Below are 11,976 nucleotides of genomic sequence, written 5' to 3'. Positions count from 1 at the left end.
ATTTGGCACTAGCAGGAGTTCCTTCTCCACCTCGCCCAGATGAACATTTCTGAGCTGCTTCAGTTACAGGGCCTGGGAACTATCCGGCGTCTCGCAAATTTCTACGGCAGGTTTTTACCTAAACATAGAAGAAAGGCAACAGCTCTACTGGCAAGATGCCCTTCCAACGGCGAATGGCCGCGTCTACACAGCCTTCCCAACACGAGGTTCGTTTCACAGACGATCCAAGTACACGCCACCGAAAACACACTCTGAGAACAAAGCGGCATCTTCCACGTGTGTCATGAACCACTCGCAGACTACGCCTGTCCGGCAAAAAAATACGGCTTTATTGGATCTATTTCCTAACTACAAAGACAGCTGACACAGACATCAAATGTTTCCTTTTCAATGATAGTCCCCTGAGAAAGGCTGCATGTGACTCCTACAGTGCCGGGTGCAGGGTACCCAGCCGCAGGTGGGACGCGGCCACACGTCTTCACGGTTACATGCAGACCCACGGGATGGCCTTCAGGTTGTTTCTTTCCGTGAGTGAGACACAAGAGACGCGATTGTGCCGGAGTGCACGGTACAGGCCGTTCCTTCTGCGGGAGCCCTTTCTCCATCAGCGACGTTCTGTTCAGTGACTTCACAGCCGGAGCCTCCACCCGCAGGTGCAATTCAGGCAGGTTCCATAAGGGGGCATTAATTCCTAAGGCACGAGTTCGGGTCAACCGTGTTTTAATGAATAAACCATGCTTTTTGGTTATATGGAACAATAGATTGCTGCGAGTAATCATACGTAATAAGCAATTAATTGTACAGAGTGCCCAGCAAGGCCTACACGAACCTACCTGTTAACAGTAACTTATCTGAAAACACAGGACGCAGGGCTGAGCATTAAAGCGGCGTTTTTGGTATTGGTTTTCTTAGATGAAGCAGAGAGTGGTAAGGCTTCTGTGAAACAATCATCTTATAACTGAACAAATATATTACACTTAGGTTGCATGTTATTTACAATCACTTTCTAATGTTGCCGTCTGGTAACCTACAGCTACTGTGAATCACAGCTCCTGGCTTTCTAGGGTCCTCCTCGAACTGCGTGAGACGAGAAAACGCACGGCCGTCCGAGGCGGCGATGGACGCCAGCAAGAGCAGCGCCTGGAGCCCCAGACGCAGGTTCCAAAACGGATGCCGGTTATTGCTGACAGGGAAGCCCTCCCGGGCGAGGACACGTCGGCTCTGTTATTATTTATACATAAATAGATGCCTAGATATGTACACACATGCAAATGCAGGCTATCCTGTAACAGGTTTTTCTGCTTTTGTCCAGTAACCTATTGATGTGCTATTCAACTTACTTGTGCTATGTTCGAAGCCAGATTAAAAACAAAGATGCGAGCATGCGACTATGAACAAGCCTACGGTTTCAACCGCGCAGACAAGGGAAGCATGTTACAAAAGAGCTGAGATGACAGACTGGAAGATTCTAAAATGCACTGTGTAAGGCAGCAGGAGTGTACGTGACAGCCCAGGAAACGTTCCAAATGTTGGAGAGTCATACTAGAGTCCTCTCGCAGCCTTCCAGCGTTCTCTTCATTCATACAGAGGGTAAAACCTCACAATGAAATGTGTTTGCAGTTTCTGCTCCTAAAAATACTCCTACAGTAGCAAATTCAATGCTCAATTCTATGATGCCCTGATGGTCTGGTTAAATAAGGCACTTCCAGTATTGAACCCCAGGGGTGCCAGAAGGGCTGGGCGTGGGGTCAAACTGCATGTGGGCCGTTCCCATGAAAGGCCCCTGCACGGTGGGTCTCCCGTGCTCAGCCCGGCCACCTCCCTTCTGTTGTCATGAGATGACTTCTCCTCCAGGAGACACAGTGGTCTCCCTTCCTCCCTGCTTTCCTTCTTGTTGGAGAGCCAATCTTTGCACATATTAATGTTCAGCTCCTGGCATTCAGTCAGTTGGAGGTTCTGAGTGGTACCAGGTGTGCGTTCAGTTTATTTATTCAAAAGTCTTTGTCTGCTGAAGTCAGCATACCCCCGCTGAACTGAGTGCTCCAATGTGGCAACTAGGAGTGGGTGTTCGTGCTGGAGAGGTCATTTCGTATTATTTCATTTACTGTAAGAAAAGAAAAATTGAGAAAGTATTAGAGAAATACCATAAACATCAAAGCAACGCCCCCAGCCCTGCTTCTCCATCAGTGACGCTCACGCCTGTGACAAGGCATCTCCCCAGGAACCCGCATTTCCTCCTCGGTCCCGCCCTGGTCCATGAGTGTCGTGAGCCAGTGCCTGGCTGCCTCGGCAGAGAGCTGGGGTCGCCAGAGTGACCGCCCTCGTCCGTAGCACGGTGCCAGCACGTCTCTGACGGCCAAAGTGCAGGTGCCAGGTGCCGGCCGCGATGCTGGGAAGATGCTGTGGCTGTCTCTCCACGAACCAAGCAACCCACAGGTCCACACCAGCACTTCTGTGGTGTCAGCACCAGTGTCGCCTGAGCCTCCCTCTCAGGCTCTTCCTGATTTTTATTTCCCTTTGGATGGCAGAGTCCCTGAGTCCCCCACAGGCCAGTGACGTTCCCCGTCACCTGTGACTTCTGGCAGACGCAGAGGAAACGAGCGGCACCGTTAGGGCCTTTGTGAGCTGCATGCATCCCCGCCCCACCCACCTCCTGCTGTGGCCGCCCTGATGGGCGCTGAGATAGGGGATGTGCCACCAGCACTGTCGCCACGTCCCATCTCCCTCCCAGGTTCTGGTGGGGCGTGCGCTGACGTCACGGAACTGCCCGGGCTTCCCTCTGCCATGGGCTGGAGCGCCCAGAGCCCAGATAAGCCCCACGTGTTTCTGCAAAGGCCCCGGCCTGTCTCAGGGCGGCTTCCTGGAGCAATTAGTAGTGTGCATTTCATCACCCCACTCCCTTCCCCAAATTCCCTTTCAGCAACCCCCCTGACTATTTTTAAGAATAACAATAATAAAACACAGATGGAGAACCAGGAATTGTGTCATGGGAACTGATAACAGGACACACTGGCACTGAGCTCCAGGAGGAATCCTGGCTGCAAACACACACCCGAGGCTGGCTCGCCCAAGGCTCTGCGGGGCCAGAGACCCGGGCAAGCAAAGGTGCCCCACATGCCCGGCCCCGCCAGCAGCAGCTCCTGACATGGCGCCCACAGAAGGTCCCAACTCTGTCCTGTGTGGGAGCTCAGCCTCTGTAAAGACACAGGCACGCGTGGGCTCCCCGCCGGCGCTGCTCATAGCCACGCTGATCCTGGGCTCTGCCCAAGACGGGACCTGGCACTCAGCCACAGGACGCAGAGCCAGGCTCTCTGCAGAGGGCTCCACCCCCAGTGTGGAAGGCACCAGAAGGAGCCCGGGCTCCCGCCCCTCCGTGTGACTCTTCACAAACACTAACGGGGATAACGACAGGGCCCAGGTGCTCGCAGGCTGCTCCCGGACTGGCACGCAGGACCTGACTTGTCCCGGAGTGCGCACGGCAGCTCCTCACCACGGGCACTTTCCGTGACACTCGGGCACCGCCGCGGGGCCTCGGCACAACGCAGAGAGAAAGACGGCTCTGTTCTGTGTGGGGGTCGCACGTCCCCACCCAAACGCCCTGGGCTGCTGGTTGCTCAGCGTCCTCCCGCCCACTGTGCTGCTGAGTGCAGCGGCCCCCAGGAGCTCCATGCCCTGCTGTGCTTGGCATCTGTGGCATGAAACGGGGATGCCCCAGAATTCGAGACCAGTTAACTCCTTTCCCACTGCGCTGGTTCAGCCTTGCTACAAAAGACGTCTGCAAAGAGGCAGGAGGAGCCACCTGCCCAGGAGGAAGACACGGTGGGGGTTCAGGTAGCTCAGAACAGGCCCCACCTGTGGGGGAAGGGAGGCTGCCCAATGCATGAAGAGACCGGGTTCAGGTCCTCATCCAGCCCTGGCCAGCGGAGCTCCAAAAGAAAGGACTCCAGTCAGAATAGTGATTGTGGGGTCGAAAGAGGCCTAAATGATCAACACAGGGGAAAGGTGGGGACACTACAAAGAAATAATGAAGCCATGAGTGGACCCTGAAGGGTAACAGCGACAGGGACAGGAGGGAGGCCTGAGAGGTAACGACGGTGGGACGCGGGGAGGACTGAGGGGTAACGACGGTGGGACGCGGGGAGGACTGAGGGGTAACGACGGTGGCATGTGGGGAGGACTGAGGGGTAACGACAGTGGCATGTGGGGAGGACTGAGGGGTAAGGACGGTGGCATGTGGGGAGGACTGAGGGGTAACGACGGTGGCATGTGGGGAGGACTGAGGGGTAACGACGGTGGGACGTGGGGAGGACTGAGGGGTAACGACGGTGGCATGTGGGGAGGACTGAGGGGTAACGACGGTGGCATGTGGGGAGGACTGAGGGGTAATGACGGTGGCATGTGGGGAGGACTGAGGGGTAATGACGGTGGCATGTGGGGAGGACTGAGGGGTAACGACGGTGGGACGTGGGGAGGACTGAGGGGTAGTAATGATGGGATGTGGGGAGGCGTGAGGGGACAGGATGGGTGATGGTGACAGTGACAGGGTGGGGACGGCGTCTGAGGTCTCCATCGTGTTGGTGGGACAGGCCGCCTGCATGGCCGCCGAGAGCCGTCTTGTTCCCCGCGGGCACAGGAGGGCGCGTCGCTGAGGGTGAAAGGGAAGCAGCGTGGCCGTGGGGCTTCCCCTTGCTGCCCACGAGCACCTGAGCCTCGGTGGGAGAGCCCGTTGGGGGGCGGAAAGTTCCTCGGTGTGTCCCCCGGCCACCCAGGTTCCCGCTGGGGGCCGCCACAGCTCTCTCTGCCTGGGTCTGCGGCTGCTGAGCTCTCGGGAGGGGAGGAGGGCCGGCCTCAAGAGAGCTGTGGAGGCCTAAGGAGCCAGCAGCAGCCTGCACCTCACTCCTGCGGGCTGGCGGTGCGTGTGGGCCGACCCCGTCCCAGCGCCGGGTCAAGTGTGTTCCACAAGGTCTCAGACGCTGCAGGGACGCGTGGCCGGGACCAGACACAGCCCAGGCACCCTCCAGGGCCTTCCCGCTGCCCCATGGCAGCAGCTGACAGAGAGCGGGATGGACAACCCTGACACCACTCAGCAGAGGACAGCACAGCAACCGAACCGCAGAGGAGGCTGTACCGCCCACCCATCCACACCGCGGACGAGAGCCGTACGTGGAGCCGTACTCGCCCCGCAGACACGGCCTGTGCCGTAGCCCTGAGAGGAAAGCCACGGCTTCCCCTTTCACAGGTGGACAACGGGCCCATCCTGGGGTTGGTCTGAGGCCATGTGGCTCGCTGGCGCTGGGCTGAAAGACAGGACCGCCCCCCCACCCCCCAACTCCTTCCCGCCACGAGCACTTCTGACCCATGAGGTCAGCCACAGCTGCCCGGCCCTGCCCTTGCTATTCCGGGGGCGGCTTCCTTGGGTAGGGTATGGTTGCCGATGACACCTACGGCTTCCCATACCAGCTCTCTCTGCTGATAATTTCCATCTTCTTATTCAGCTTTTCCACAGACACAAAGGGTTTTTTCCCTTCCTAGCATATTTTGAATTGCAGGTAGCATGTGACCCTCACGGCGTGTGGGAGACCTGAAAGAGGAAACTTACTTTGCCTAACGTCAGATGTCCCCGCAACAGGATGTGGTGAGCTGTTATACCACAATTTAATTTAATAAGGAGGGCTTTTTTTCCCCCTTATATTAGATTTTTCTCTAAAGTACTCCTCAGGTGGAAACTATTGTTTTTTCCTAAAACTCGAGTGTGGCGTTTTGAATCCTGGCTGCAGGCTGAGAGCCTCCCTCGAGGCCACATCCACACACCCACACTCATACCCACCTCTCTATACACATCTGGAATTGAGTGAAGGAGGAAATCAGTACATTTTTAAATATAAAAACTACCAAGTACAAGGGCAGGCGTGGCTTTCACTGCCTCACCTGTGAATCTTATCTGCGCCCTTGCTGGGGCCACGCAAGCTCTCACTAGCTGTGCGTAAACAAGCCGTAGGCGAGACGCCTTTCTCAGTCAAGTATTCGTACCTTCACATAACCAGTTTCTTCTTTTTGATCATCATTTTGAAAGAAAGTTGACATTTAAACTTCACCCTGTAGTGAGCTACCCAAAGTTCACCTCTTAAGTTTCACGCAGGAGTTTTGTTTCTCTATGCTGGGAATGACGAGGGCCAGAACGGAGCTGCCAGGGCCTGAACGCTGTTTGATATATTTTGCCCCCTTGCTGCCTGGCTTGGAAGCAACATTTTTCTGCGTTTCTGAATGCCCGGTTTCTGAAAGCAATTAAGGATCTTACATTTTAAGGAATGAACAAACTACCATTTCCCCAGCAGTTATGCAGCCCTGCTTGGCCCTCCGTGCACCTGCTTGCTCCTTGCAACAGCCCCGGGAGCGGCAAAGACAGGTACTGTAGTCACCCAGTCTGTTCACGGGGACCACGGAGGGCTCGAAGAGTGGGAATGGCTGCCAGGGACCCCAGAGCTGACAGGGCGGGACTGACCCTCACTGGGGTCTGAGCTCAGCCGGCTCTGCTGGGCCCTGAACAGCCACCTGCCCCCAGATCCTCCCAGATGGCGGCCTGGGGCCGGGCGCTGGGCAAGCCACAGTGTTAGATGTGTGTTTTTTTCTTTCAGTACTTACTAGGAAAGTCATGGAAAGCTGGATGGGCCTACTGGCTGGTGCCTGGGGGACGACTCAGACCCTGGGACAGGAGGGTTCCCACCCTGCCCAGCCAGCTCCTGGCCCCAGGAGTCCGTCCTCTCTCCTCCAAATCTGGCCCCCTGTCCCTTCCCTCTCTGGTCCTCCCTGTTTCACCTGCAGGGTGCTCAGTGCCCGGAACTTGGCGTATCTGAGGTGAGGGAAGGCTGGGGGCGGGGGTGTTTACTGCCACTTTCCTTTCCTGCGGTGTGCGCCTTTTAACACAAGCAAAACACACACATCAGCAGACACCCCCCACAGACACACACATCAGTGGACGCACCCCCCCACACACAAAACACATCAGCAGATACCCTCCACACACAGACATCAGTAGACGCACCCCCCCAACACACACACAAAACACACACACCAGCAGACGCCCCCCCCACCCAGACACAATCAGTGGACGCACCCCCCCAGACACACACAGAGACACAAACATCAGTGGACACCCCCCACCACACACAAAACACACACATCAGCAGGCGCCAGCCCCTACACCCAGACATCAGTAGACGCACCCCTCTACACACAAAACACACACATCAGCAGATGCCACCCCCCCTACACCCAGACACACACATCAGTGGACACACCCCCCCCCCCCCACAAAACACATCAGCAGATACCCACCCCCATACACAGACACAAACATCAGTGGACACCCCCTCCCCCCACACAAAACAAAACACACATCAGCAGACAGCCCCCCCAACAGACACACACATCAGTGGACGCCCCCTCCCCACACACAAAACACACACATCAGCAGACGCCCCCCCACACACGCACAGACACACATATCAGCAGACGCCCCCTCCCCACACACAATCAGCAGACACCCTCCCACACACAAAACACACACATCAGCAGACGCCCCCACACACACAGACATACACATCAGTGGATGCCCCCCCCCCACACAGACACACACATCAGCAGACGCCCCCACACACACAGACACACACATCAGCGGATGCCCCTCCCACACACAGACATACACATCAGCGGATGCCCCCACACACACGGACACACATCAGTGGATGCACCCCTCACACAGACAGACACACACATCAGTGGATGCTCCCCTCCTACACACACACAGACACACACATCAGTGGATGCCCCCCGACACACACACAGACACACACATCAGTGGATACCCCCCCACACACACAATCAGCGGATGCTCCTCTCCTACACACACACAGACACACACATCAGTGGATGCCCCCCGACACACACACAGACACACACATCAGTAGATGCCCCCCCACACACACAGACACACACATCAGCGGATGCCCCCCCCCACACACACAGACACACACATCAGCGGATGCCCACACACGGACACACATCAGTGGATGCTCCCTCCCACACACACACATCAGTGGATGCTCCCCCCCTACACACACACAGACACACACATCAGTGGATGCCCCCCCGACACACACACAGACATACACATCAGTGGATGCCCCCCTACACACACACAGACACACACATCAGCGGATGCCCCCCCCCCACACACATCAGTGGATGCTCCCCCCCGACACACACACAGACACACACATCAGCGGATGCCCCCACACACACGGACACACATCAGTGGTGGATGCCCCCTCCCACACACACACACAGAGTCTTCTGCTGCTTGGCTATACTTATTTTTCAGTCATTTCTCCGGTACTAGCTTAAATGTGCCTTAAACTTTTTTTATGTGGGGGTGGGGGAGGCAGGTGGCCAGAGGCGCCGGCGGAGCAGGATGTCGGAGCTGCCACTCGCCTTCCACTGTGCTGTGAGAGCCACCGGGACACGTCGGCATCTGCCCTGTTCTGAAATCAACACCGAGACACACCGAGTCCCTTCAGAGGCATCTGCAGAGGCAGCAACGCCACGTGAGGGCTGCCGACTCTCCAGCTCCGAGACACACCGAGTCCCTTCGGAGGCATCTGCAGAGGCAGCAACGCCACGCGAGGGCTGCCGACTCTCCAGCTCCAACATTTCGTCTGGACCTCCCGGCAGCGCAGCGGGGGATCCCCTCCCATGAGGGGCCCGGAGGGGCTTCGAGAAGGCTGTTGCCTGATGGGCTCCGTCAAGTTTCCCACTGCAGACCCTAATTCTACCAGTTTTGATTCCATTTTAAATCTGACTTCCAAGTGGCACCCCTGCCGACGGTCAAAACGCCCCCTCTCCTGGTGTGTGCCCTCCATCCCCGCTTCCTGGGGGCAGCCGGTTTCTTGCTGTCTGGACAACAGAGCTCTGCCAACGCCACTTATCTCGCCCGTCCAGGACTTTATCACCAACTGTCCTACTTCCGACTCCAGCAAAGGAGCGACAGCGAGCACATCTGTGCTTGGCTGTGACTAACAGGGCCTCTGAATAAAGTGAAAATAATCCCACTTTAAGCTGCAAGAGGAAAGACCCACAGAAGGAAAGTCCTTCACGGATGGAGACCCAGGATCCTGAAATGCAGGGCGTCCCTTCAACATTCTGAGTATAAAAATTTAAACATGCAAGCGCCGGGAGGAAAAGCAATTCCTAAAACATGGCAGAAACAACATAAAAAAAATCTTGCTGTTGTTTTAAAAACTGACCTAAGACCAGGCATGGTGGCTCACACCTGTAATCCCAGCACTTTGGGAGGCCAAGGCGGGAGGATCACTTGAGGCCAAAAGTTCAAGACCAGCCTGGGCAATGTAGTGAGACCACCCCCCATCTCTACAAACAAATGTAAAAATTAGCCAGACATGGTGGTGTGCACCTGTGGTCCCAGCTACTTGGGAGGCTGAGGTGGGAGGATGGCTTGAGCCCAGGAGGTTGAGGCTGCAGTGAGCTGAGATTGTACCACTGCATTCCAGCCTGGGTGACAGAGCAAGACCCTGTCTCAGGAAAAAAAATAAAAAAATAAAAAATAAATAGCCTGATCTCCTGTTTTCCAGGAAAGCCCAAGCCTTGTAAGGGTTTTTCAGATGGTAATGAAACAACTTGGAAGTCAGCAATTCCTAAGGATTTTCCAAATCTTCTCAGACTAAAATTCTCCCACTTTCCTGCTGCCTTGTTCAAACCATGGCTCGGAGATCTGTGAGCAGCCTGCCAGCTGCCGGAGGCTCTGAAGCCTTTCTGAGGCGAGGTCTTTGCACCTGAACGCTCTGGTAGAACAAGGTTTAGCAAAAGGGAGCCTGGAAGGGCCCATCCTCACCTTCTGCCCAGTCCTGCAGGGCTCAGGACACATCCTGGGGGCTAATCTGTGGGAAGAGGTTTGACTGAGACCTCGTTCTGCTCTGTGAATGGGCGGACTCTTCAGCATCTCACACGGAGAAACAACTTCCTCCTGGATCGGAGCCCAAGTCGGGGATAAGGTGCCTCCTGCCTGCACCGTGGGCACTGGCCGCCTTGTTACAGAATCAACGGCCGTCCGCTGAGGGACACTGGGTGCCAGGGGTCCTAACACCCCTCCAGAGCACCCGGCACAGCTCTCCTTGGAGCTGGGTGCTACCCTTAGTCTCGTTTTGAAGACAGGACTGGGCGGTCAGGTCAGCCCATCCTCACACTGCGGTGAGTAGCGGGGGCAGGAGCAGCCTTGCTGTGGGCCACGCCCTGGGCAATGAGCGGTGGCTCCTTGGGGGATCTCAGATTTTTCCAAGTCTGTTTTCTATATGGCTGAACGATGTGACAAAACACTTGTCAAGGACACCCTCTCAGGTGCTCTGATCTGCCTCTTTCACGAGCGAGAGGGGGGGTGCCAGGCACTTCCTGGTGGACCCTCAGTTACCGCCCATCAGAACACAAGCAGGCAGTGCGAAACAGGCTGGGCCCGGGGGCTCCATCGCCCTTTACACTGCCACGCTCAGCTTCCAGATGTTCTACTGTGGGCGTGTGCCCCTCCTTCATGTTTCTGGGGTTCATGGGGACATTAGTGTTGTCCTTCCCTTTCTGTCTCAAAGAATTGACTGTGCCTGTCATTGGACGCAGTGGCCGCCATGAATGTCGACCGGGAAAGCGATGGGAAAAGCTGTTCAGACACAGCTGAGCTGCCTCTACCTGGTCACCCGCACGCCAGGCCCATGCAGTCTGCTCCATCCCTGTCCCCGGCAGAGCCCATCTGGGAGTGGTGGTGACTGTGCCAGCTGGAGACCCACTGAGCACCAGGGTGCAGCACAGACAACGACACCCTCAGGCTGCGTGCAGTGAAGAGCCGGGAGAGGCAGCGCTAGAATTGTTTTTAGGAACTGGATTTGGGCTTAAAGAATAAACAATGTGGTTCAGCCACGCTAACCCAAATATACTGTTTAATCCTTGCAGTTAAAAAGTTTAAGTAACACAGATGAAGACTGTAACTTGCATAAACGATTTTTGTGTCAATTTTTAAAAAGCATATTTGTTCATATAGGTACCACTAACTTAATTGCATGAAACACATTTAAAAGCATCTTCCCTCTTTTTCAATGGTTACGTTAGTTCCAATCAACAACCAATTCTGCTATGATTATTCAAGTCTAAGAGTATTTATCTATGACCGCTAAACAAACCAGACAGTTTGGCAAGGACACAGGCCTCAGAATTATCAGACATCAGAACGTCCTGCAGGACTGCTCCTTCTTTAGAGTTGTCATTTTCCTTTACACTAAAGCAATACAGGAAACAAAAAAGGCCGTCGTGATGCCACCCACGGCCTACGGGGGCGTGTTCCTATTGCCTCTTCCTGTCGCAGCATCCCCATCCGCCTCACTTTCCGTCCAGCAGGTTCCCTTCTAAGGCCCACCGTCCCACTGGACACAGCGTAGTTAAACCTGCAGCAGGAACGCAATTGTCCCCAGCTTAGTCCACCATCCTCTGAGGGACAGAAAAGTGCATATTCTTCACAGAGGACAAGTCATCAAAAATAACTTTTTAAAAAGAGCAAAACAAAACAGGAAAGACATTCTCCTCCATTCCTATAACTAAGAGATAATTATAAAAAGAATTTGCTAACCTTCCCAGAAAATACACCTTTAGCTAAAGTTAGTCTTGTAACCTAAGAGGGTAATAATTTGGGTAGGACACAGATAGAACCAGAAATATCTCAGGCCAAATCCTATTCTTAAATAACTAACTTCTAAGATGTCTCCCAATGACATTTGCTGTACTCAGCTTTGACAATATCTAATAATTCTTGGAGTAAGAACGCCATTTGATGGTGGTTGAAAACCTTAATGAACATATGGATTTTCATGGCTGTGACGTTCATTACAAAGGGGCATGATAGATGTGTTTACTGACTGTTTTATG

The 11,976-nt window shown here is 54.8% G+C and overlaps 1 protein-coding gene and 1 long non-coding RNA gene across 7 annotated transcripts in view; one reads left to right on the top strand and one right to left on the bottom strand.

The window, feature by feature from the left end:
• Positions 1-308: 308 nt before the first annotated feature.
• The window catches only part of NFATC1 (nuclear factor of activated T cells 1), a 136,346-nt gene continuing 124,678 nt past the window's right edge, over positions 309-11,976 (bottom strand). For all 6 annotated transcript variants that reach the window (XM_034943402.3, XM_057300454.1, XM_057300455.1 and 3 more), the window contains one exon: positions 309-2,104. In XM_034943402.3, coding sequence (XP_034799293.2) covers positions 2,055-2,104 — 50 coding nt within the window. In that variant the 3' untranslated portion in view covers positions 309-2,054. The remainder of the gene's footprint in view (positions 2,105-11,976) is intronic.
• Positions 5,359-10,979, top strand: LOC134729267 (uncharacterized). Its single transcript, XR_010110182.1, has 4 exons — positions 5,359-5,635; positions 6,336-6,406; positions 6,636-6,855; positions 8,445-10,979. It is a non-coding gene; the product is annotated as an uncharacterized LOC134729267 (long non-coding RNA).

The sequence above is a fragment of the Pan paniscus genome, chromosome 17 (genome assembly GCF_029289425.2).
Source record: "Pan paniscus chromosome 17, NHGRI_mPanPan1-v2.0_pri, whole genome shotgun sequence".
NCBI lineage: Eukaryota > Metazoa > Chordata > Mammalia > Primates > Hominidae > Pan > Pan paniscus.
Note: the sequence above shows the minus strand (reverse complement) of the source record. Positions and strands in the feature narration are given on the sequence as shown.